Consider the following 26415-nt stretch of genomic DNA (forward strand, 5'->3'; position numbering starts at 1 on the left):
TTTGATTTATTGTAGAGATGAAGGCTCGCCAAGTTGCCCAGGCGGGTCTCGAACCCACGGACTCAGGCAATCCACTCACCTCAGCCTCCCAAAGCACGGGATTACAGTCTGAGCCACCGAGCCCGGCTAAATTTAATTTTTTTTTGAGTCAGAATCTGACTCTGTCGCCCAGGTTGGAGTGCTGTGGCATGCTTACAACCACTGCAGCCTCTATCTGTTGTGCTCAGGCAATCCTTCTGCCTCATTCTTCCAAGTAGCTGGAACCATAGGTGGGCACAACCATGCCTGACTAATTTAAAAACAATTTATTGGAGAGACGAGGTCTTGCCAAGTTGCCCAGGCTGATCTTGAGCCCCTAGGCTCAGGCAGTCCTCCCACCTCCACCTCCCAAAGTACTGGGATTACAGGCGTGAGCCACTGCGCCCGGCCTACACTTAATCTTTGATGTCTTACAGTTTTTTCTTTTTTTTTTTTTGCCAATGTAATTGGTATTTTTTCCATCTCTCCACATCCTGGCCATGGCATACAGCCTCTCTTGAACCTTGGAGTGATTGACTTTGCGTACATTGGTACATAGTTGCCATGTGACATGCATACGGGATGTTTTTAAACGTTTCTTTGTAGAGTCAGGGACTCGCTATGTTGCCTAGGCTGGCCTCAAACTACTGGCTCAAGCAGTCTCCCCATCTAAGCCTCCTAAGCTGTTGGAATTGTACAGGCATGAGCCACACTGTGCCTGGCTCATGTAGGATGTCTTATTACTATCCTGTGACATGTAGACAACATAGCAAGATGACATTCACTGATGTCTTAGTAAGATATTATAATGAAGGCCAGGCACGGTGGTTCAAGCCTATAATCCCAGCACTTTAGGAGGCTGAGGTGAGAGGATTGCCTGAGCCCAGGGATTCGAGACCAGTCTGGGCAACTTGGTAAGACCTGGACTCTACAATAAATCAAAAAATTAGCCAGGCGTGGTGGCTCATACCTGTAGTTCCAGCTATTTGGAAGGCTGAGGTGGAAGGATCGCCTGAGCCCAGCAGGTTAAGGCTACAGTGGCTGTGAGCATGCCACTGCACTCCAGCCTGGGTGACAGAGACTCCAACTCAAAAAAAAAAAAAGATATCATAATGGGAAACCAGGTTTAGAGAAAAAGATTAGACAAGGGATTTTAGAAAAGGCAGCTTTGGCCGGGCTCGGTGGCTCAGCCTGTAATCCCGCACTTTGGGAGGCCAAGGTGAGTGAATTGTCTGAGCCCGCGGGTTCGAGACCCACCTGGGCAACTTGGCGAGACCTCATCTCTACAATAAATCAAAAAAAATTAGCCAGGCGTGGTAGCGCGCGCCTGTAGTTCCAGCTACTTGGAAGGCTGAGGCGGAAGGATCGCCAGAGCCCAGCAGGTCGAGGCGGCGGTGGCTGGGAGCGGCCACTGCACTCCAGTCTGGGCGACGGAGTGCGACTCCAACTCAAAAAAAATTAAAAAAAAGAAAAGGTAGCTTTCACAACCATGCGATTAATTATTCTGAGTGTACCAGTCAGGATAGGCAAGGTTACATACATCCCCAAATCTTCAGGAGCTTAAAAGAACAAAGGCTTATGTGTCACCCAAAGTAGGTTTCTGGGGTGGAGAGGGGGTTGGGGATCTGCTCATTGTGGCTAATGGGACTCCTGCTGCTGGAGCCCCCTCAGCAAAACATGCTTTCTTGTAGAAGCAGTAAGGGGATGTGGTGAGTGACACACTGGCTTTTAAAGCGTCCACCAGAAATGATCAGCATCACTTCCACTGACATTTCATTGTCCAATTTAAGTCCTATGGCCATACCTAACTTCAAGGGTTGAGGAGGTATATAACCTTTCCACAGAAGGAGAATAAGAACTTTGAGATCTAAGGACTTCCCCAGTCTGCCCTGTCACCAGCTATCATCTCCTTTTCCTCCACACATACAGAACATACTCCCTCCTCCACAAAGGAGAAAAGCCCTCATTCAAAGTGGAAATCGATGGCTTGTCAGTGCTCACTGGAGTTTCTTGAGATCTTGAGATCTGGGTCTTAACTGCAGACTGGTTCTAGAGTGCCTCCAACCAACTGTCTCATGGAGGAATGGGAGGCCAAGGAGTTGTGTTCCCCATATCCCAACCCACTCACCCAGGGATAGCTCCTGGTTTGCTGAGAGGGTGTCCTTGGTAAATTGTAACTCCTGTGCCATTTATGTGACAGTGTCCATTTTCTTCAAGCCTGCAGCCCAGTGTTGGAGGAACTATGGCATTGTTAACCTTCCTACGGTAGGGGTGAACACCTGCTCTTACTCACCCCAACCCTGCCACAGTGTCTGCTGATGACACTGACAGTGATTTTAATCCCAATGTTACAGCCTTTTTCTTTTCTTTCTTTTTTTTTTTGAGTTGGAGTCTCACTCTGTTGCCCAGGCTAGAGTGCAGTGGCACGCTCACGGCCACTGCAGCCTTGACCTGAGGGGCTCAGGTGATCCTCCCGCCTCAGCCTTCCAAGTAGTTGAAACTATAGCCACACGCCACCATGCCTGGCTAATTTTTTGATTTATCATAGAAATCTCGCCAAGTTGCCCAGGCTGGTCTCAAACCTGTGGACTCAGGCAATCCTCTCACCTTAGCCTCCCAAAGTGCTGGGATTTTAGGCTTGAGCCACCACACCTGGCCTACAGCCTTTTTCATGCTCATGACCAGGGGTAGCCCAGGCTGAGGTCCTCAGACCTCTGAGCCTGGGACCTGAGAGGCCGTTCACCATGGCAACCTGGGGAAAGAGGGATGCACACACATCTGTCTGTGCAGCACTTTTCAGGCCTGACTGCATACACGTGACCAATCAACAAGTAAGATTGGATCCGCTTTTCTCTCCCTTCCCACACTGACCTCCATCCTGAGAGATATTGCCAACAGACGGTGACACAGGCGTGGAGAGGCGGTCACAGAGTGTGTAGAAACTATGTTTTCTGAAAATGAAAAATCATGTGTCCTGGATAGCAAGGTCAGCAACTGTCATCATGGGGTGGGATGGAGCCACTGGGGAACTTGAGTCATTACGAATCTGAACTCTTTGGGCTTGGAAAGGGTCTGATGTCATCACTGCCAACTTCTCTCCCAGTGCCAGCATCCTCTCTAGAGCATCCTGGGAGGTTGGTCAAACAGCGACGGGGAGCTCATCACCTCTCCAGACAGTTCAATTGTTACGTTTTCCATTGAACTGTCCTGTCTGTTCTCATACCCTGTAGCCATTAGTGCCGACACTGCACCCTCTGCCACAGGAACATTCGCCAGGATGTGAAGGTATCCGAAGCACACCCAACTTATGCCATGTATTCTCCACGTCTGGCTCCTGGAGTCTCCATGCCATGTCTAGAAGACAGGTGTGAACAGCATAGGTAGCCCCCACGAGCTCTGGTGCTCTGGCCCATGACTTCTTCATGCTGCCCGTCTCTGTGGGCTCCTTGGTCTCAGCCAACTGGGCTCCTGCTAGCCCATTTGATTCAAGGACCTTATTTTGAAAACTCTCTCCATGGCATGATATCCAGTGAAGCACCGTGTAGCACTTCTTAAACTATAATAGGCACACAAATCCCTTGGGATTTGGTTAAAATGCCTGGCTGGGCGAAGTTTGGTTTTCTCTGTCAGGTTACATGTCACAGCTGTGCTGGATTTGTACAATGAATTGGAGCACATTCTCTCTCTTTTTGTTTTCTGGACAGTTTAAATAGCTTAGAAACAGTGTTTGAACATCTGATAGAACTTGTCTGCTAAATTCTCTGACCTATATCCTTTTTGGAAATAGTTCTATGTCAGTTTTAAAGTTGACTCCATGATTTTCTATTTCTCTTGACAACTCCCATTTTTCTAGATAACTATATACTGTTGTGGACTGAATTATGCCCCTTCCAATTCACAGTTGAAGCCCTAGCCCTCAGCATGACTGTATATGGAGATAGGGCCTTGAAGCAGGTAATTACAGCTGAATGAGGTCAGAGGGTGAGACCTTAGTTCAATAGAACTTTTGTCCTTATAAGAAAGGGAAGACACATTAGGGCTTGCCCTGTCTCCTTGCGTACAGAGGAAAAGCCATGTGAGCACACAGCGAGGAAGCTTCTGCAAGCCAGAAAGAGAGGCTTCACCAGAAACCAGCCCTGCTGGCACCTTTGATCTTGGACTTGTGGCCTCTTGAACTATGAGAAAGTACATCTATTTTACTTAAGCCACCCAGTCTGTGGTATTTTGTTATGGCAGCCTGAGTCTAAGACACACACATATTCTCCACTGAACTCTCCAAACTGACTAGCATACTGCACACATTTAATATTCTCTTCTACCAGCCTGAGTAACATAGCGATACCCCTGCCTCTATTAAAAAAACAAATTAGCTGGACATGGTGGTGAACATCTGTAGCTCCAGATTCTCAGGAGGCTGAACTGGGAGGATTACTTGAGCTCAGGAGTTCGAGGTCACAGTGAGTCTTTCTTGTTTGTTTGTTTTTTTGTTTTGTTTTGTTTTTTGAGTTGGAGTCTCACTCTATCACCCAGACTGGAGTGCCGTGGCTGCTCCAGGCCACCACAGCCTCGACCTGCTGGGCTCCTGCGGTCCTTCTGCCTCAGTCTTCCGAGTAGCCGGAATTACAGGCATGCGCTACCACGCTCGGCTGATTTTTTTTTTTTTTTTTTATTGCAGAGATAAGGTCTCGCCGCCCAGGCAGGTCTCAAACCCGCAGGCTCAGGCAATCCACTTACCTCAGCCTCCCAAAGGCGCGGGATTACAGGCTGAGCCACCAAGCCCGGCTCACAGTGAGTCTTGATTGTGCCACTGCACTCTACCCTGGGTGACAGAGTGAAATCTTGTTTCAAAAATATACATATAGGCTGGGCGTGGTGGCGCAAGCCTGTAATCCCAGCACTTTGAGAGGTGGAGGCAAAAGGATTGCCTGAGTTCAGGGGCTTGTGACAAGCCTGAGCAACGTGGCGAGACCTTGCCTCTAGAGTAAATCAGAAAATGATCTGGGCATGGTGGCACATGCCTGTGGTTCCAGCTACTTGGAAGGCTGAGGTGGAAAGATCGCCTGAGCCCCGCAGGTCGTGGCTGCAGTGGCCGTGAGCGTGCCACTGCACTCCAGCCTGGGCAACAGAGTGAGACTCTGACTAAAATAATATACATATATGTACATATATGTATATTTAATATAATATATAACATATACATATATATCTGTCTCCTCTCCTAATTTGAAAACTCTCCTCTGAGTCTTTGGCTAACTTTCCTTGGCTTTTTTTTTTTTGAGTTGGAATTTTGCTATGTCGCCCAGACTGGAGTGTAGTGGCACGCTCCTGGCCACCGCAACCTCGACCTGCTGGGCTCCGGCGATCCTTCTGCCTCAGCCTTTCAAGTAGCTGGAACTACAGGCGTGCGCTACCACGCCTGGCTAATTTTTGATTTATTGTAGAGATAAGGTCTCACCAAGTTGCCCAGGCGGGTCTCGAACCCGCGGGCTCAGGCAATCCACTCACCTCAGCCTCCCAAGGCACGGGATTACAGGCTGAGCCTCTGAACCCGGCTTTCCTCGGCTTTTCTAACATTGTGTTTTTGTGTTCTTGCTCATTCACTTTCTTCTTGCCTTTTCCCTTATTGGATATCTACAAGTCTGGGTGGACACTCACATACAAATATTAAAAAAGAATAAGAGCCAAAATTGTGATACTTTTTTTTTTTTTTGTATTTTCTAAAATTTTAAGGAGAAAAATCAAGCAAAACATATTTAGAAATATACAGGCTGGGCTTGGTGGCTCAGCCTATAATCCCAGCACTTTGGGAGGCTGAGGCGAGTGGATTGCCTGAGCCCGCAGGTTTGAGACCCACCTGGGCAACTTGGTGAGACCTTGTCTCTACAATACATCAAAAATTAGCCAGGCGTGGTAGCGCGCACCTGTAGTTCCGGTTCCTTGGAAGGCTGAGACGGAAGGATCGCCGGAGCCCAGCAGGTCGAGGCTGTGGTAGCCAGGAACGTGCCACCCCTCTCTAGTCTGGGCGACAGTGTGAGACTGCAACTCAAAAAAAAAGAAAAAGAAATATGCAGCTGGGCACAGTGGCTCATGCCTATAATCTCAGCACTTTGGGAGACTGAGGTGAGAGGATTGTCTGAGCCCACAGGTTCGAGACCAGCCTGGGTAACTTGGTGAGACCTCATTTCTATAATAAATCAAATAATTAGCTGGGCTTGGTGGTGCGTGCCTGTAGTTCCAGCTACTTGGAAGACTGAGGTGGAAGGATCACCTGAGACCAGCAGGTCGAGGCTGTGGTGGTCGTGAGTGTTCCACTGCACTCCAGCCTGGGTGATTGAGTGAGACTCTGACTAAAAAAAAAGAAAAAAAAGAAAGAAATATACATACGTACACATACGGAACTAGTAAACATTTTCTTTCCTTCTTTTCTCTCTCTTTTTTTTTTTTTGAGGCAGAGTCTTGCTCTACTGCCCAGGCTGGAATGCAATGGCATGATCATGGCTCATTGAAGCCTCAAACTCTGGGGCTCAAGCAATCCTCCCACCTCAGCCTCCCTAGAAGCTGGAACTACAGGTGTATGCTACTATGCCTGGGTAATTTAAATTCTTTTTTTTTGGTAGAGAAGAGTATATCTTACAGCTTTTTACATGAAACCAACCAGTTCCGTGGATTTTTATTTCTATTTCATTGGTTTTTATCTTCTACTTTTCTCCTTGAAAATATTTCTCTTGCTTATTTTCTAGCTCCTTAGGTTAAATGCTTCATTTGCTTTGAGTCTTCCTTGTTTAATAACAAAAACATTTAGCGTGATGGGGAGTGCTTTGGTTACATTCCCTAAATCTTGCTATGTGGCATTCCAATTGTCATTATATTCTGAATGGTCTACAATTGCAATTTTGTTCTTTTCTTTGATTTGAGTTATTTAGGAATACATTTCCAAGTGATGTTTTTGGTCGTTTATTCTTTTGATTTTGATTTGTTTTTATTATGCGATGGATAGATAACGTGGCCTGAAGAAGATTGCTTGTTAGTGCTTCTGAGGTGCTCCTGGTGGCCTAGCATGTCTTCAGTTTCAGTCATGCCCTTACAGGTGTTTGAATTCAATATCTTTCCTGTTTGCATGTAGTTGTTAACATAGCTTATTTTTCCGAGCTGGCACTCCTGGGAACAGGAGTTCTGAAAGTTGCTCTGGAACTCAGCACCTGGTACCCTCTCCTGGGAACCATGGCCCACAGCAGCACAGATCTGAGGAGTCCCTAGGAAAAGCAATCCACACACCTTTGCGTAACTCAATGCTTTTGATGTAGCCTTTTCTCCTTCACACCAATTACTACCTCCAGCCGCTAGTTTTCTGCGGAACATATTTGAGAAAACTCTGTTTTAAGGCTTTCTCTTATTTCTTCAGGAACAACTCTTTTTGATGGTCACTGTTCCTCAGGTATGACCTATTCTCCCCCAACATCCCACTTAAAAAAAAATTTAGTTAGAGACTGAGTCTTGCTCAGTTGCCCAGGCTGGAGCGCAGTGGCACATTCTAGCTCATTGCAACCTTGAACTGCAGGGCCTAAGCGATCCTCCTGTCACCACACTTGGCTAAGCTGAAAAAAATTTTCTTTGGAGACTGGGTCTTACTATGTTGCCCAGGATGGTCTTGTACCCCTAGCTCCCGCCTCAGCCTACCGAGTAGCTGAGATTACAGGCATGAACCACAGTGCCCAGCTGAACACTTTCTTTTAACCCTTGAGCCCACCTGTGAGTGCTGAGGTGTTTCTCTGCTGGCGTGGACACTGTGTAGCTTCTGTCAGATTTGTGCCGGTCTCAGTGCAGTTGGGTTTGCTGTCCTTTTGCTCTGCCTTCACAGAGGCCCTGTTGTCGGAGGGACCCAGCTGAGGAGTGAAGCTGTACAGTGATGACTTTGCTGCTTTGCTCAAGGCTTTCTCTGTTCTAGCCCAAAGTTAGCTAGAATCCAGGAACAACTCACACCTCATTCCAACATAGGTGCAGGAGGGCATGAGATGGGGCCACCACCTGTAACACCATGGGTCAGCCCTTCTCCTTCCCCAGGGGCAACATCAGCACCGAGTGTTAGTCCCCGGTGATACCCGGTGGCATTTGCTTCCCTGCCACCTGCTATTTGGGCTTGTCAGTTTTGTGGAGTCTGCTGGGGATGTGCTTGGGTTCTCCCAGAAGCAGAGCCTAAGACGAGATTTCAGATGCAGTTAGTTCATTGGGGGAAGTGTGAGTAAGTCTGTAGGAGAGAGGAAGGAGTGAGATACCGTATATATACACTCAGATACAAATAGAGCCAAAATTATAATAACATATTTTTGTATTTTCTAAAATTTTAATGGGTACATTTTTCTATAGAAAAATAAGTAAAAGTTATTTTCAAAAGTAAACATACACATATAGAAACTAATAAACATCTTTTTCTTTCTTTTTTTTTTTGAGATAGGGTCTTGCTCTTTTGCCCAGGCTGGACTGCAGTGGCATAATCATATCTCACTGCAGCCTCGAACTCCTGGGTTCAAGTGATCCTCCGGCCTCAGCCTCCCAAGTAGTTGGGACTACAGGTGCATGATACCATGCCTGGATAATTTAAAAATTTTTTGTTTGGGTCTAATTTTGCAATTTTTGTTTAGGTCTCACTATGTTGCTCAGGTTGGTCTTGAACTCCTGGACTCAAGTGATTCTCCCACCTTTGCCTCTCAAAGTACTGGAATTACAGGCATGAGCCACCATGCTTGGCCTAGCAAAAATTCTCCAGGGTCATGATTAAGCCAGCATGATTGTGTTCATGATTAAACCAGCTACCTCAGCCTTTGGGGGAAATTGGAAAATGATACAAAACGTGCAACTCAGAATGACCCCATCTAAAGCGTGAGGGAGCTGGAGCATTTATACACCACTTTCAACCTGCCAAGCATGGGCAGCTCTGGGAGCAAGAGCCTTCACGCACAGCTGCAGGGACTGGAGGTGGAAGCTGGCCAGAGCACAATGAAAGTTCCCAGGGCTGCGCGTGAGGCATGGAATGCTTTTCACAGGTTCCTTCAACTTACAGAGATTTATTTCTTCTTATTTGGTTTCTTTTTCTTTTTTTGAATTGTAGCCTCTGTTGCCCAGACTGGAGTGCAGTGGCATACTCATGGCCACCTCAGCATTGACCCACTGGGCTCAAGTGATCCTTCTGCTTCAGCCTTCCAAGCAGTCAGAACTACAGACACACTCTACCACACCCAGCTATTTTTTTTTTTTTTTTGAGTTGGAGTCTCACTCTGTTGCCCAGGTTGGCAGGCTCACAGCCACCCCAGCGTCGACCAGTTGGGTGCTGGTGATCCTTCCACCTCAGTCTTCCAAGTAATCAGAACTACAGGTGCATACTACCATGCCCGGATAATTTTGATTGATTGTAGAGATGAAGTCTCGCCAAGTTGCCCAGGCTGGTCTCGAACCTGCGGGTTTAGTCAATCCACTCGCCTTGGCTTCCCAAAGTGTTGGGCTTACAGTCTGAGTCACCGAGCCCGGCCTTATTTGGTTATTTATGGAGTAGCCAGTCCCACAAATGTTTAATGACCAGCCAAAAGGATCATTAAAAAAATTGACCATTCTTGTAGCATCTGCTGGTTTCCACGATGTAAATACTCCACCTGGTGGCCAATGTCAAGCTGCCAGTGGTTTAACAGACTTTTTTTTTTTGAGTTGCAGTGGCACGCTCATGGCCACCGCAGCCTCGACGTGCTGGGCTCCAGCGATCCTTCCATCTCAGCCCTCCAAGTAGCCTACAGGCGCACACTACCACGCCTGGCTAATGTTTTATTTATTGTAGTGACGAGGTCTCGCCAAATTGCCCAGGCTGGTCTCAAACCCGCGTGCTCAGGCAACCCACTTGCCTCGGCCTCCCAAAGTGCTGGAATTACAGGCTGAGCCACCAAGCCCAGCCAGTTTAACAGCCATTTAACAACCATCACCTCTTGGGAGTTGGTGTGAGCCAGCTCCATCCAGCATATCACTAGGCCAGTTCCTCACTCACTGGGTCTACCTTATGTCACATTTCCCCTTTAGGTTTCTAGCATGTCTGCTATCTCCCTGGTTTACATGTGTATAGATTCTCCTGTGTTTTCCTTTGACCATTTTAACAAACCCAATTTGGCAGGGAGCAGTTGGATGCATGCCAGAGTCAGTCATCTGGAAATCCCTTCGTTTTTAACCTTTATGTAGCATTTCACAAACGTGAAAGAGCAGCTATTTGTGTGTGGAGGGAAAGCTACTGTCCTGTGCTCGCTTGGACTTCTCTCCAGAAGGAGCTGCTGACCTCATTGGCCAGATTCCAGGCTGATGAAGCCACTTTACTGGTGGGACAGTCACCTCCTCTTTTACTTTCTTCCTCATGGGGCTGCGTGGATACTGTATGCCTTTTTCTTTTTCTTTGAGTCAGATTCTCACTCTGCTGCCCAGGCTAGAGTGCAAGTGGCATGATCACGGCTACTGCAGCCTCCACCTGCTGGGCTTAGGCGATCCTTCTGCCTCAGCCTTCCAAGTAGTTGGAACTATAGATGCATGCCATCATACCCGGCTAATGATTTGATTTATTGTAGAGACAAGGTCTCACCAAGTTGCCCAGGCTGGTCTCAAACGCCTGGGCTCAGGCAATCCTCTCACCTCTGTCTCCCACAGTTCTAGGATTATAGTCACCATGCCCGGCTGGCTCTCCTTCTGTAACATGCCTGCCATGGTGCCTTACCCAGGTGCTGGGTTATTTTGTAAAACCCAGGATGCCAAGTCAAATTTCAGATAAACAATGAAAACTTTTTTCTTAGCACAATGTCTCAAATATTGTTTGGGACATAGTTATGCTAAAAAGTATTTGGTGTTATATAAAATTCAAATTTTTTTTTTTGAGTTGGAGTCTCACTCGGTTGCCCAGACTGGAGTGCAGTGGCCGCTCCCGGCCACCACAGCCTCGACCTGCTGGGCTCCGGCGATCCTTCTGCCTCAGCCTTCCAAGTAGCCGGAATTACAGGCATGCGCTACCATGCTGGCTGATTTTTTGATTTATTGTAGAGATGAGGTCTCACTGCCCAGGCGGGTCTCGAACCCGCGGGCTCAGACAATCCACTCACCTCAGCCTCCCAAAGGCAAAATTCAATTTTTTTGAATCGGATTCTCACTCTGTTGCCCAGGCTGGAGTGCAGTTACTCACAGCTACTGTAGCCTGGATCTACTGGGCTCAGGAGATCCTTCTGCCTCAGTCTCACAAGTACCTGGAACTCCAGGAATGTGCCACCATGCCCGGCTAATGTTTTATTTATTGTAGAGACGAGGTCTATGTTGTCCAGGCTGGTCTTGAACCCCTGGGCTCAGACAGATCTTTGCCTCTGCCTCCCAAAGTGCTGAGATTATAGACATGAGCCACTGTACCTGGCCTCAGTTTTTTTTTTTTTTTTTTAGTTGGAGTCTCACTCTGTCACCCAGACTGGAGTGCAGCGGCTGCTCCCGGCCACTGCAGCCTCGCCTGCTGGGCACTGGCGATCCTTCCGCCTCAGCCTTCCAAGTAGCTGGAACTACAGGTGTGTGCTACCACGCCCGGCTAATTTTTATTGTAGAGATGAGGTCTCACCAAGTTGCCCAGGCAGGCCTCGAACCCACGGGCTCAGGCAATCCACTCACCTCAGCCTCCCAAAGGCGCGGGATGACAGGCTGAGCCACTGAGCCTGGCTACTGGTGATTGTTTTAAGGGGCTCTCTGCACAGCTGATCTCAGGCCCAGATTTAGATTTCCATGAAGCTTCTGGTTAAAGCTCCAACCTAGCTAGCTTTCTTTCTTTCTCTCTCTCACCCTTCCTTCCTTCCTTTCTTCCTTTCTTCCTTCCCCTCCTCTCTTTCTCTCTTTATTTGATCAGGGTTTCACTCTACGCCCAGGCTAAAGTGCACTGGCTTTATCATGTCTCACCAAAGCCTCGACCTCTTGGGCTCAGGTGATCTTTCCACCTCAGCCTCCCAAGTAGCTGAGACTGTGCACCACCATGTCCAGCTAGTTTTTTTACTTTTTGTAGAGATGAGGTCTCACTATGTTGCCCAGGCTGGTTTTGAACTCCTGGGCGTAAGCAATCTTCCAGCCTTGACTTCCCAAAGTGCTAGAATTACAGGTGTGAGCCACTGTGCCCAGCCTGTTTTCCATTTTCTTTTGAGAATCTGCCCTTGGGAAAACTTTATGAGGAAGGATAATTGGCAGGTTAGGATTGGAGTATTCCTGGATTCCCCAGTGAACTACCACCATAAGTTATCAAAACCTCGCTTTAACCAGGCACAGTAGTATACACCTGTAGTCCCAGCTGCTCCAGAAGCTAAGGCAAGAGGATCACTTGAGCCCAAGGGTTCGAGGCCAGTCTGGGAAGCATAGTTAACCCCCATCTTTTAAGAAAAAAAAGAACAACCCCCACCCCGCCATTTCTTCAAGGTTTAACAAGTTGGAACTTGGATTTTGTGCTTTGATCCTAAGCTTTTGGGACGAATTTATCCCATGCACTTTTATTGTGACAGCTGATACGTGTAGTCTTGCTTCTGTCATCTTGTTGTGCTCTTTGATTTTAGTGAGCATGTTTTCTTGAATTAGTTTTCTTTGCTGTTTTAGGAGTTGTACATTCTGTTTTTATTATATCAGAGGTTTTTGTTTTGTTTTGTTTTGTTTTGTTTTGAGTTGGAGTCTCACTCTGTTGCCCAGACTGGAGTGCAGTAGCCGCTCCCGGCCACCACAGCCTCGACCTGCTGAGCTCCGGCGATCCTTCTGCCTCAGCCTTCCGAGTAGCTGGAATTACAGGCACGCGCTACCACGCCCGGCTGATTTTTTTATTTATTGTAGAGATGAGGTCTCGCTGCCTAGGCGGGTCTCGAACCTGCGGGCTTAGGCAATGCACTCACCTCAGCCTCCCAAAGGCGCGGGATTACAGGCTGAGCCACCGAGCCCGGCTCAGAGGTTCTTTTAAATACAAAAATATATTGAAGCTATTTTTGTATTTAAAGTATTCTAAGTAGTTGGAACTACAGGTGCGCACTACCACGCCCGGCTAATTTTTTAAATTTTACTGTAGAGATGAGGTCTCACTAAGTTGCCCAGGTGAATCTTGAACCCATGGGCTCAGGCAATCCACTCACCTCAGCCTCCCAAAGCGCTGGGATTACAGGCTGAGCCACTGAGCCTGGCTTGCATTTTTTTTAGAAAAGTTTTTTTTTTAAGCCAGGGTCTCGGTCACCCACGCTGGAGTGCAGCTGCATGACCACAATCATCACAGCTTGACCTTCTGGGCTTAGGGGATCCTTCCACCTCAGTCTCCTGAGTAGCTCAGACTATAGGTGTGCACCACCACGCCCATCTAATTTAAAAATTTTTTTTGTAGAGATGAGGTCTCACTATATTACCTGGGCTGATCTTGAATTCCTGGTCTCAAGTGATCCTCCTGCTTTGACCTCCCAAAGTGCTGGAATTACGGGCATGAGCTACTGCACCCAGCTTGCATTTTTGTTATTAACTAATGTTTCCTCTGTACTGCCTCTTCCCTATTTCTGAATTGGCTGCTTGAAGGCCTCAAGTGTTGGAGTCCTCTAGCTTTAGTTTTCTCTTCTCTCTTATTGTCTGTATGTCGATAACTCATGAGTGTTCATCTTGAGGTCTAAACCATCTGTTTAGTGCACGCCTGTGAATTTACCTTGGATGTCTCATGGGCACCTCATACTTAGACTTCCCCAAATCACCCTAAAAGTGACCTTCCTGCCCTAACCTGGTACTGTTTCAGAGTGCCCATTGCTATTAGGGTTCACCAGAAAAACAGAACCAGCAGGATATGAAAAAAGAGGAATTGGCTCACATGATTTAATCTTTTATTTTAGATTCAGGGGGTATACATGCGTATTTGTTACATGGATGTTTTGTGTAGTGGTGGGGACTGGGTCTCAGGTGGCCCATTCCCCAAATAGTGAACATCGTGCCTGGGTAGTTTCTGAGCCCTAACCTCCTTCCCCGCAGTGTCCCCAGTGCGTATTATGTGCATCTTTGTGGCTGTTTATCTCTCACATATGAGTGAGGACATGCAGTGTTTGGTTGTCTGTTTCTGAGTCAGCTCACCTAGCATGATGACCTCCATGCTGCTGCAAAGGACGTGATTTCAGGAACTGGTGCACGTGATCATGGCGGCTGAGAAATGCCATGATCTGCTATCCGCAATCAGGATATCCAGGGAAGCCAGTGGTATAACTTGGTCCAAGTCTAAAGGCCTGAGAGCCAGCGGAGATGATGATGCAATCCTAGTCCAAGGGTAGGAGGAGGTAAGAGATGTCCCGGTTCCAGGTGTGAGGAAGGTAAAAGGGACAAATTCCTTTCTTCCATCTTTGGTTCTTTTAGGCCCTCGTGATCTGGATGATACCCACCCACACTGGGGAAGATAATCTTCTCTACTGAGTCCACCAGTGCAAATGCTAATCTCAGCTGGAAATATCCTCATAGATCCTCCCAGAACAATATTTAATCTGGACACCTTGTGGTCCAGTCAAGTTGGTGCATAAAATTAACCATCTCAGTGGATGGCAACACCACCTGTCCTCTTCCATTCACTCCTGTAAACCGGACATCTTGATTCCTTTCTCTCCTCCCTCACATCTAGTCTGTCACCAAGTCCTGCCACTCAACTTCTGAACAACTTTTGAATCAATTCTCTTCATTCTTATCACCTCTGCACTAATAATCCCAGTGACTATTATCTCTGGCCTGGTCTAAGGTCTACTAACTAGTCTCCCCTACTCCCCTCTGATCTATTTTTTTCTGGGCCAGACCTTGAGGGAACATCTGGAAATGTAGATACACTGTCACTCCTCTGCTTCCTACTCAGGATCCTTCAGGTGCCCTCAGGCCCTGCACCCTTCAAGGCTTACCCACACCTGACCATACCTGGCATGCGTTTCTTCTCCTCTCTGTACTTCAGCCACGATGGCCAATCTTGGCCTCTTGTGGGCTCCACGCTCTCTGCTACCACAGGGCCTTGGCATCTCTTGCTTTGCTCCTGTCTTCTTTCTTTTCTTCTTTTTGAGTTGGGATTTCACTCTGTCACCCAGAGTGAAATCCCAACTCAATGGCACAATCACAGCTCATTTCACCTCCAACCTCCTGGACTCAGGCATTCCTCCTGCCTCAGCCTCCCAAGTAGCTGGGACTAGAGGCACACATAACCCCACCCAGTTAGTTTTTTGTTTTTTGTAGAGATGAGGTCTTACTATATTGCCCAGGCTGATTTTTTTTGTTGTTGTTTTTTGTAGAGATGAGGTCTTACTATATTGCCCTCCTGGGTTCAAGTAATCTTCTCACTGCAGCTTCCAAAAGTGCCAGGATTACAGGTGTGAGCCACTGTGCCCAGCCCTTGCCTGCTTTCTTTATGTGCTTAACTGCCTACTTGGCCTTGGAGCGCAGCCTCCCTTGAACTCTCTCATTCAAATTCCTCTGTTCTTTGCCCTTGTAGCCCCCTGTGCTTTTCCTTCATAGAGCTTTATGACAGTTGTCATTTTACATTTATTTCTATCTTCCAATGAGTACCTGCCTCCCCCAGTAGACTATCAGCTGCTCCAAAGCATGCAATTGTCTTTTTCTTTTTCTTTTTTTTTTTTTGAGTTGGATTCTCACTCCGTTGCCCAGACTGGAGTGCAGTAGCTGCTCCCGGCCACTGCAGCCTCGACCCACTGGGCTCTGGCGATCCTTCTGCCTCAGCCTTCCGTGTAGCCAGAATTACAGGTGCGCGCTACCACACCTGGCTCATTTTTGATTTTATTATAGAGATGAGGTCTCACCAAGTTGCCCAGGCGGGTCTCGAACCCGCGGGCTCAGGCAATCCACTCACCTCAGCCTCCCAAAGGCATGGGATTACAGGCTGAGCCACCGAACCCGGCTGCACTTGTCTTTTTCAATTGACTACTGTGTTGGTGCATAGTGAGTGCTTAAGAGATATTTGTTAACTGATTAAGTGAATGGTTTAGAATTCATCACAGCTGGAAGTGTCAGTGAATGTCGTTACTATTATTAAAAGTAAACCTTAGGCCAGGCACAGTGGCTCAAGCCTGCAATCCCAGCACTCGGGAGGCAGAGGTGAGAGGATTGCCTGAGTCCAGGGATTCAAGACCAACCTGGGCAACTTGACGAGACCTTGTCTCTGCAATAAATCAAAAAATTAGCTGGACATGGTGGCACACGCCTGTGGTTCCAGCTACTTAGAGCGGTGAGGCAGAAAGATCACCTGAGCCTAGCAGGTCGAGGCTGCGGTGGCTGTGAGCATGCCACTGCACTCTAACCTGGGTGACAGAGTGAGACTCCAACTCAAAACAGACAAACAAACAAACAAAAAATAAAGCTGAAGGCTGACAGACCTTAGGGAAGGGAAGACCCTGGAGAAGCCTGTGAGATGAGGGTCAGATTTCAGAGTCTTGAGTTTCTTTTTTCTTTACAGGCTGAGCCACTGAGCCCGGCTGAGTCTCGAGTTTCTTAGTGTTCTTGAAAGCCATAGCTTTTGATCTCAAGAGCCAGATAATGGAGAGAGAGCAATATTTTTGCATGCTTGCTTTTAGTTTTCAAATTTCATCTTGGCAGTGGGGCACAGTGGCTCATGCCTGTAATCCCAGCACTTTGGGAAGCCAAGGTGAGAGGTTTGCCTGAGCCCAGGGATTCAAGACCAGCCTGGGCAAGGTGAGATCTCGTCTCTACAATAAATCAAGAAAAATTAGTTAGGTGGGTGGCGCATGCCTGTGGTTCCAGATAGTTGGAAGTCTGAGGTGGAAGGATCGCCTGAGCCCAGTAGGTCAAGGCTGCGGTGGCTGTGAGTACCACTGCCCTCCAGGCTGGGCGACAGAGTGAGACTCTGACTCAGTGGAAACGGGAGCTCAAAAATTCAGATGAGTTAAATAGGAAGAAATGGAGAAATTAATAGGTTTTCATCTCCGAGGGTGTGATCTAGGGAAATTTATACTTGCTACATGTATTACTTGAGATTCTAGCAAGGAACAGAATCCAACTCAGTTGGATTTCGTGGGCAAATGGGACCGGGGGTGGAGACTGTGCTATAGAGGTCTGTTGAGAGACAGAGACATAGAGGAGGGCCGTCTAGCAGGAGCTGCGGTCGTGAAGGGGCTCAGTCATTGTCGGAAATGAGACCCAAAGAAGGAAGGAAGCAGGGAAGAAGTGCCCCTACTTCTCTGACTCCTCTCAGCCTCCAAGTTCTTGAATCTGGCCAGCAGGGCCTGAGGCAGGACAGAAAAATGGGTGGAGTGGGGTCTGGGGATAAGGAATGAATGGGGAAACAGGGTCAACAGAGGAAGGACTTGCCTGAGATCACTTAGCAGTCAAAGGGCAGAGTGAGGGCGCACCACCGATTCCTCATTCTCGTATTAGGGCTTGATGCTCAGAACTGTGCTGCTTTATTTCCTTAGCACAACTGTATTGGCTTTTTCATTTTCTCTTATTTCTTATTTCTCTTATTGTAAAATGAAGTCAGAAAGTGCAAAAATGTATGAAGAGGAAGAGAATGTGCTGGTGACTAGTCTTTCAGATTGCCCCTCTGAGCACCGAACATACATTTAGTAAAAATGGGAGTGGGGCTGGGAACAGTGGCTCATTCTTGTAATCCTAGCACTTTGGGAGGCTGTGGTGGGATGTTCGTTTGAGCCAGGAGTTAGGGGCTGCAGTGAATTATGATCATGCCACTACACTCCGGCCTGGTGACAGAGTGAGACTCTGTCTCTTAAAAAAAAATGTGGATTTAATAAGGCAGGAGAGGTGGGGTCACTTGTGAACTCCTAATGGGACTTACACTGTGAATTCCTTGGAAGCAAGGCTCATGGAACAGAGTAGAAAAATGCAAAAGAAAAGGGTGGAGGGAGGAAATGATTGGTGTGTTGACCAGCCTCAGTTTCTCCTGCTGCTCCTTGGCAGGGGAGGAAAGACAGGCAGACAGCAGAACAATTGTGAGTTCCCACAGGGCCTCCTGTACCCTATGGAGCTCACTTTTCTGTTCTAGAATATCTTGGCTCCCCGGAGGAGACAATGCTCTGTGTTACCCAAGTTAGCACCTGGTGTGGGGCCCAGCACTTGTGATGGCCCATTAGGTCCCTGGAGTCGCCCTGTGAGGGGCCAGGTAATTAATGCCGACCACATCCTAAAATGCAGTGTGTGCTCCACTGGAGTACAGAGGGAGAGTTTTTATTTGAGTGATGACATATGTTTTAAGGCACATCAGCAGGGCCAATCAGAAACATATTGAACAACCGAATGGCACAGGCATCAACCAATCAGAGCAGATGCTGGCAGTAAGCTTCCTGTGACTGTCTCCTGGGGCTATAAACTGGCCGGAGAGGTGCTCCATTCTGGTGATTGGGCGAGGGTGGGTTCTTGCTGTCTTCACCACACCACAGTGGCCCATAGACCCACTCCAAGCTTTGAACTTTGATCCTGGGGTCTTTGATCCGGGGAAGGTGGGTAGGAAGGAAGGAGGTTGGGAGTGTGGGGGCGAGTGCTGCTTCCCAGAGCCGCCTCTCCCGGGACCCCGGAACAGCCTTGGATAATCAGCCTGATTCCGGGGCATTTATCCCCAGCACTGGCCTTTCAAGAGGCAAAGGGCCCTTCTTCAGCAGCTGTGTCAGCTATGGTCAGTGTCACCTCTCATATTTTTAGGTGTGCCTCGTATTTCACTGGTTACTTTTTATTTCTTTCTTTCTTTTAAAATTTTTTTGAGTAGGAGACTCACTCTGTCGTCCAGGCTGGAGCGCAGTGGCATGCTCATGGCCACCGCAGCCTCTACCTGCTGGGCTCAGGCAATCCTTCTTCTTCAGCCTTCCAAGTAGCTGGAAACACAGGCACCGGCCACCATGCCCAGTTAATTTTTTGATTTATTGTAGAGATAAGACCTTGCCAAATTGCCCAGGCTGATCTTGGACCCCTGGGCTCAGGCAGTCCTCTTGCTTCTGCCTCCCAAAGTGCTGGAATTACAGGCATGAGCCAGTGCGCCTGGCTGCTTTTTATTTTCATAACATTTCTTTATTGTGACATATAAACTGTAAGAAAAAGACACATAAAGCTGTCTGTGCAGGCTAATAACACCTGAGTATAACGATTTCCCAGGCCAAGGAGCCCGGCTTCCCTGCCTCCACACCCCTTTCCAATGATAGCCTCTTTTGTCCCCCAGAGATAGCCACTGTCCTGACTTTTATGATGATAATTCCTTTATAACTTCTTCACCTAAGTAGGCCATTGTTTATTTTTGTTTGTAAAATGGGAATCCTTTTTATTTATAAAAATCTTTTTAATCCTGATTTTGTATTTTCTTTTTTGAGTTGGAGTCCCCCTCTGTCGCCCAGGCTGGAGGGCAGTGTCACGCTCTCGGCCACTGCAGCCTCAACCTGCTGGGATCAGGCAATCCTTCCGCCTCAGCCTTCCAAGTAGCTGAAACTGCAGACATGCGCCACCATGCCCAGCTAATTTTTGGATTTATTGTAGAGATGAGGTCTCGCCAAGTTGCTCAGGCTAGTCTCCAACCCAAAGGGCTCAGGCAATCCTCTCACCTCGGCCTCCCAAAGTGCTGGGATTATAGGCATGAGCCACCATACCCGGCCTGATTTTGTATTTTCACTCCTCCATGTCGTCTTCTGCTCACCTCCCTATTTATGGCAAGTGAAACTGTTTTCCCACCCATTTACTGTAGGTATTCAAATGATTTATTTTACATAAATACATTTAGAAAAACATTAAGTGAACAGTAGCATTTGAATGAGATGAAAAAAGAACTGAAGTTTGGGAAACACTGATTGTGTTTCATTTACAAAACGAAAAAAATGTCTTGAGGAAGTCACTGGAGGCTCAGGGACTGGACCTCGGGTGCTCTGGCCCCAAGCGACAAGCGCGGCAAAGACTTCACTGGCTGTGGGAGGCGTCAGCGGCAGGTGTCCTTCAGGAAGCCCAGCGGCTGCAATGCCGCCACGCAACACCAGAGGGCAGCACGGCCCCAGTTTCGCTGCCCGGCAGTTTCTGGCGCGGGCGTGCCGTGGGGGGAGGCGGCTGGGGGTGGTGGGGAGCGCTGGGCGGCTCACCCTCAGGGTTGGGATTCTCCGGGACTCGACCTCGCCTGGGGATCCCCAGTGGAGGTCTGGGACACACACCCTTCAAAATTACCTGGGGGCTTGTTAGCAATGTAGATTTGGGAGTCTTCTTGGACCACCGCATCAGTATCTCCGGATGAACCTCCAGGTGTGTGGGATGGAGGGTGTGGGGTGTGGACAGCAAGGTCATGGCCGAGCAGGTTATGGCCAAGCAAAGTCCTGGCCAAGCAAGGCTATGGCCTGCCAAGTTTGGTGAACATTGCTCTAGGGAGGTGGGCTCCACCTACCAGGGTCAGCATTTGGGAGGTGTGGTTTGTGTAGAGGACTGTCACACACAGCAAGTGGGGTTGCCGGGGCCTTGGCTTGCATTTTGGTCCTCCTCTTACTTGGATGGGTGGCAAGTTTTTTTTGTTTAGTATTTCTCATCCATCCGTCCATCCGTCTATCCGTCCAGCCATCCAGCCATCGACATATAGTAACTAAGTCCTTACTATGTGTCCTTTTTAGGTGTGAAGATGCAATGGTGAGCAAGACAGACACCATGCCCGCCCTTCTAGAGTTCACGCTTTTCTAGAAGAGGCAGATATTAGCAAATAATCCCTTAGCCAGGTGTGGTGGCTCACACCTGTAATCACAGCACTTTGGGAGGCCAAGGCAAGAGGATTGCCTGAGACTGACCAGCCTGGGCAATTGGGCGAGACCTCATCTCTACAATAAATAATAAAATTAGCTGGTAATGGTGGCGTATGCCTATAGTTCTGGCAACTTGGAAGGCTGAGGCGGAAGGATCGCCTGAGCCCAGGAGGTCACGACTTCGGTGGCTGTGAGCATGCCACTGCACTCCAGCCTGGGTGACAGAGTGAGACTCTGACTCAAAAAAAAAAAAAAATCCCTTACAATGTGTAGTGGCGGCTCTGAAGGAGGAGGACTTCATAGGATGCTGTGTGAGGGGAGAACAGCTCGAGAGATGGAAGGAGGGTGTGAGCAAAACTTACTCGAATTGAGAGCTGGAGGGTGCGTAGGAGTCGACCAGGCAACTGTCGGGAGAAAGGGTGTTTCAGGCCAAGCACTCTCATGTGCAAAGGCACTGAGGTGGAAAGGAGCAGCTGCCATGGGGGAACTGCAAGAGGGCAGCGTGACTGGAGCAGGAAGAAAAGGGGAAGTGACTGGCAGTAGGTGAGGGCCGTGCTCTCAGGTTCTCTAATTTCCCGTCCTCAAATGGGGCAAAAAGACAATGATCTGTCTTGTTAAGAGGATTCAGTGCAATGATGAACCCAGAGCATCTAGCGTCGTGCCCCGTGCACAGCTGGGGTCAATAAGGGTGACCGATGAAGGAAGCATCTGGGTGGAGGCAGAGGCTGATTAAAGAAAGCTGTGGACACCGTCTCAGCTGGCTGCAGGGAGCCGCTGAGAAGCACATTCCAGTCTCCGTGGACGTTACTGTGGGCATCGCTCTTTTGTTGAAAGCAAAGTGAAATTGAAGAACACACTGTTGTCTTGGTCTAGGTCAGGATGACTAATTATTAGACTCACTTTTGAAAGGTTACCATCTACAGACATGCAATCGGGCGGAGAGAGGGGAATTCGGAAACTCGATTCATTCTGAAACCCCGATCGGTGGAACGCGTGCTTGGGTTCTGAGCATAATGACTGTGAACATTCAGTTTAACTCAGCTATTACCGCAGGCGTGATACAAAACAAAGTGTTTTGCATCAGCTCCCTGGAGCACCTTGGGCGGGCAGCTCATGGCAGCCTCGGCAGATTCTCAGGGTGTGCAGTGTGGGACTGAGTTGGGGAACCAAAGGGACTCAAGACCCTGAATCCAGGATGTGAATCCGAGGCATGGCTTTGCCACATATGGGCCACGTGGCCTTGACTAACTGCCTCCTTTCTTTAGGTCTCAGTTTCCCCACCTGGGAAATGAAGGACTAGATCAGACGATCTTCTTTTTATTTTCAGATTAGAAAATATCGTTTATTTAAAAAGTCAACTAGAGAGAGAGAAAGAGAGAGAAAGAGGAGATTCACCTCCCCAAGGAGGGGGAGGGAGCCAAAGCCAGGAAACATGGCCCAGCCAAGCTCACAGAACACATGGCCACACCATAGCTTAGCAAGGCAATGGCCCCGATGATCTTCAAGGGGTTTTCTAGTTTTACTGTTCGATGATGCTCTCTGGGGCTGTGACTTTGCTCACCACCAGCTCTCTGGGCTCCAGTTTCCTTTTGAGCATTTTAGAGTTCCCTGAGAGGGTGGGTTCATTTTATGCCCTGTTTGCAGCCCCCACCTTTGGAGTCCGGTGACTTGAAGTCTTCCACTATGGACTCCACTGAGAACAAATCATCCCATTCCTTTCCCTGGCAGTTAGTTCTCTAATCTGGGGATACATGAGTCCAGTGGTCCAGTCTGGTTGGGATTATGGGCCCCCTGGTTCTATTCTGCCTGTGCATGTGGTCCAATACTCACAGGCCCATGGGGCCCCCCCGCAGGCATCTGAACTCCTTCAGAAATCACTTCCTATCTCTGGGTCTCGCCAGGGAAAGTTCATGAAGCTAGTGTCAGGACCTGGGGTGGATTGGGGCTTTCTCAGGGCTGAGCGCAGTGCTGGGCATGTGGCTGTGTGTGATCGTGTTTCCTTCTCACTAGGATCAACGAGGTGGATGTCCTTGTGCCCCCTTCTGAGGGACAGAGGGACCAAGTAATTCCCTCAAGGCCACATAGGGAGTGAGAGGGCAGAGGTGGCAAGTTTACTTAAGTCTATTTGATTCTTTTTGTTTTTTTTGAGTTGGAGTCTCACTCTGTCACACTCACGGCCAATGCAGCCTCAACCTGCTGGGCTCAGACGATCCTTCCGCCTCCACCTTCCAAGTAGCTGGAACTACAGGCGCGTATAACCACACAAGTCTATTTGATTCTGATCCCTCAACGACTTTGGACACTGACCTCACTATCTCATTTAATCCTTACAACAAATAAATCCATCCGCAGGCATCAAGTGTTAGAGGCTTCATAGCAAAACCTAGTGGAGACCTTGCGGGTACGCAGGCAGCGGCCAGATTCTCCACCCACTCCCCACTTCCTGACCTGGGTGCTCTAGGGCCCACGTGGCCGCGAGACCTCCAGTGTGCTGCCTCCTGTGATCACACTTGCTGGTGTGAGTCCTCCTATGGTCGAACTGAATGATGCAAGAATGTCATTGTATAAGGTGGTAGCCGTGTTTGGCCCACTTTATTGGTCATCTAAGGCATCTTCAGTGGTTATTTTGAAAATACAGAGTTTTTGCTCTGAACATTGGCCTCGGCCCTAAGCCAGACTAGATCAGGTGCCATGCCAGCATGTCCTCCTGAGCAATCTGAGCCTACTGCGCACCGTTTGAATGTCTGTGTCTGAACCTGAATCCCTTCCAAACAATGGGATTGCCCATGGGTCGGTTACCCATGTGAGATACTACAGCACCCTGACTGGTTATTATCAAAATGAGAACAGAATTGAAATTGAACATAAGCCAACATTAATTACCATTAGCAATGTGGTTAAGAATATAATACATAATTTATTTTTAATTTGTTTACTTTTTTTTTAAGGTGGAGTCTCACTCCATCGCCCAGGCTGGAGTACAGTGGCATGCGTCGACCTGCTGGACTCGGGCTATCCATCTGCCTCAGCCTTCCAAGTAGCCAGAACTACAGGTGCACACTACCAGGCCCAGCTAATTTTTAAAAAATTTAGTGTAGAGATGAGGTCTCGCCACGTTGCCCAGGTTGGTCTCGAACTCATGGGCTCAGGCAATTCACCCGTCTGGGCCTCCCAGAGTGCTGGGATTACAGGTTGAGCCATCAAGTCCGGCCTATTGTTACTTTTTTGAGACAGGCTCTTGCTTTGTTGCCCAGGCTGGAGTACAGTTGTGCGATCATAACTCCCTTCAGCCATGAACTCCTTGGTTCAAGAGATTCTCCCATTTCAGTTTCCCAAGTAGCTGGGAGTACAGGCACGCTTCACAACGCCCAGCTAAGTTTTAAAAAAATGTTTTGTAGAAATGAGGTCTCGCTATGTTACTCACGCTGGTCTCGAACTCCTGAACTCAAATGATTCTCCCACCTCGGCCTCCCAAAGCGCTGGGATCATAGGTGTGAACCCCTGCGCCTGGCCTATAATGCATAATTTAAAGCAACACTTAAATAAATGCAAATAGCTCGTCACAAATAAAAGATTCTTGCTTAACCCTCGACACCCCCTAAGGATGGCACTTGAAGAGCCCCCAGCATGCAAAGATGAATTTTCAAGTAATCTCCCCACATCTGACCGCATCTCCCCACTTTCACCTTTCCACCTTCGTCCCAGCTACTCACAAACATCTTGGATTATTCCAGGGGCCTCCCCCTGCTCTCTCTCCTCTGAACACGCTCCCCTTGTAGGTGACGCTCTGGGCATTAAAGTTCGAGTTGGATCACGTGGCCTCTTCACACCCCTCCGATGTTTTTCCTTCCACTCAGAGTCAAGCTAAAAGCCTTACCATGGCATCCAAGGCCTCACATCGTCCCCCAGGTCCTTCTCCGAGCTCATTCCTGCTGCTTCTCCTCTGGCTCAACTTATTCCAGCCTCTCTGGCCTCCTTGCTATGCCTCCAAGCACACTTCCACCTCAGGGCTTTTGCACTTGCTGTTCCCTCTGGGGGAAAGTTCTTCCCCTGTGTGTCTATCTGGCTCCTTCCCTCGTGTCTTTCTGGTTTCTGCTCAGGTGTCACCTTCTCAGAAGGACTTCTCTTGATCAGCTTATCTAACACATCAGCTGCCTAAATTAGAATAAAGTCTTGTTCGTGACCAGCCTGGGCAACTTGGTGAAACCTCGTCTCTTCAATAAATCAAAAAATTAGCCGGGTGTGGTAGCACGCCCCTGTAGTTCCAGCTACTTGGAAGACTGAGGTGAAGGATCACCAGAGCCCAGTAGGTCGACGCTGGGGTGGCCGTGAGCATGCTGCTGCACTCCAGCCTGGGCGATGGAATGAGACCAACTCAAAAAAGAAAAGGGGGAAAAAAAAGAATAACGTCTCAGCTTTCTTCACTCTTTATTCCTCTGCCTGTTTCGTCTCATATTTTGTCTCCACCTGCCAGAGGTTATGTTTTTTTATTGCTCTCCCCCAGCTAGAATATAAGCTCCATGAAAGTAGTGACTGTGTTCTGCTTCCTAGAGTGAAGGCTCCTGCCTGGAGCATAGCAGGTTGTCAGTGATGCCTGCTGGTTGACTTGATGAAGCAGCAAAGGCAGGAATGAGCTGAGCTTTCATGGGTAAGCATTATTGCCTGGGCAGGACACTCACTGAAAGTTTCATGAGTCCCTTTTCGGGTTTCCATCCTGAGTGAGTATTGACGACGTCTTTCCCCTGGTGGATCTGCGTTGTGCGGCAATTTGATGCTTCTTTTCAGCACCTCTGCATCATCACTTTCTCGGATGCCTTCAGTCTTCCTTCCCTTCCTCCTCTGTTCCACCACCAGCACAAGCAGTTGGATTTATTTTAGGGCTATTTCTCACAAAAAGCAAAGTTTCATCAATTCCTGGGAGTAGCTGGGGACACGTAGCACCAAGATAGAACAACAGAGCCCTGTGGAGATGCCTGGGGTGGTGGTTTCCTGAATCGCTGGCAAGATTCACCATCCACACCTGCACCCAGTCCTGCAGGGGACTATCTGAATTCATTCCTTGGTGAAATAACAAGTGATCTCGTGTCACAGTCACTGAGGACGGTCGACAAATGACTCGTGTTGATTTCACGAACGCCACGAAGTCTACAAGGTTTATCTACTCAGTCTCTGCTTACCCTTGATGCCCTCCAGGGTTCTGTGGCTCCATGACATTCGGAAGTTCTCTTTGTGTTCCCATGACTCTAGGATCCCAACCCTTGGCTTCGTTATGTACCTATGGCTCTAGAATTCCAGCCCTTGGCTTCTTTATGTACCCAAGGCTCTAGAATCCAAACCCCTGGCATTTTTATGTACTCATGACTATAGAATTCCAGTCCCTGGCTTTTTGTGTATCCATGGCTCTAGAATCCTAACCTCTGGCTTCTTTATGGATCCATGACTCTAGAATCCCAGCCCCTGGTTTTATGTTGTACCCATAGCTCTAGAATCCCAGCCCGTGGCTTCTTTATGGACCCAAGGCTGTAGAATCTAAGTCTCTGGTTTCATGGTATACTCCTGGCTCTAGAATCCCAGTCCCTGATTCTTTATGTACTCATGGCTCTAGAATTCCAGTCCCTGGTTTCTTTTTGTACTCATGGGTCTAGGATTA

General features: G+C 48.3%; 1 protein-coding gene across 1 annotated transcript in view; it reads right to left on the minus strand.

The window, feature by feature from the left end:
* Positions 1-26004, minus strand: part of GTSF1L (gametocyte specific factor 1 like) — a 32605-nt gene extending 6601 nt beyond the window's left edge. Inside the window, 1 exon segment of the mRNA XM_021716258.1 lies at positions 25943-26004. Coding sequence (XP_021571933.1) covers positions 25943-26004 — 62 coding nt within the window.
* Between the last annotated feature and the right edge of the window lie 411 nt (positions 26005-26415).

Source organism: Carlito syrichta, unplaced genomic scaffold (genome assembly GCF_000164805.1).
Source record: "Carlito syrichta isolate Samal-C Ts95f unplaced genomic scaffold, Tarsius_syrichta-2.0.1 Scaffold308593, whole genome shotgun sequence".
Lineage (NCBI taxonomy): Eukaryota > Metazoa > Chordata > Mammalia > Primates > Tarsiidae > Carlito > Carlito syrichta.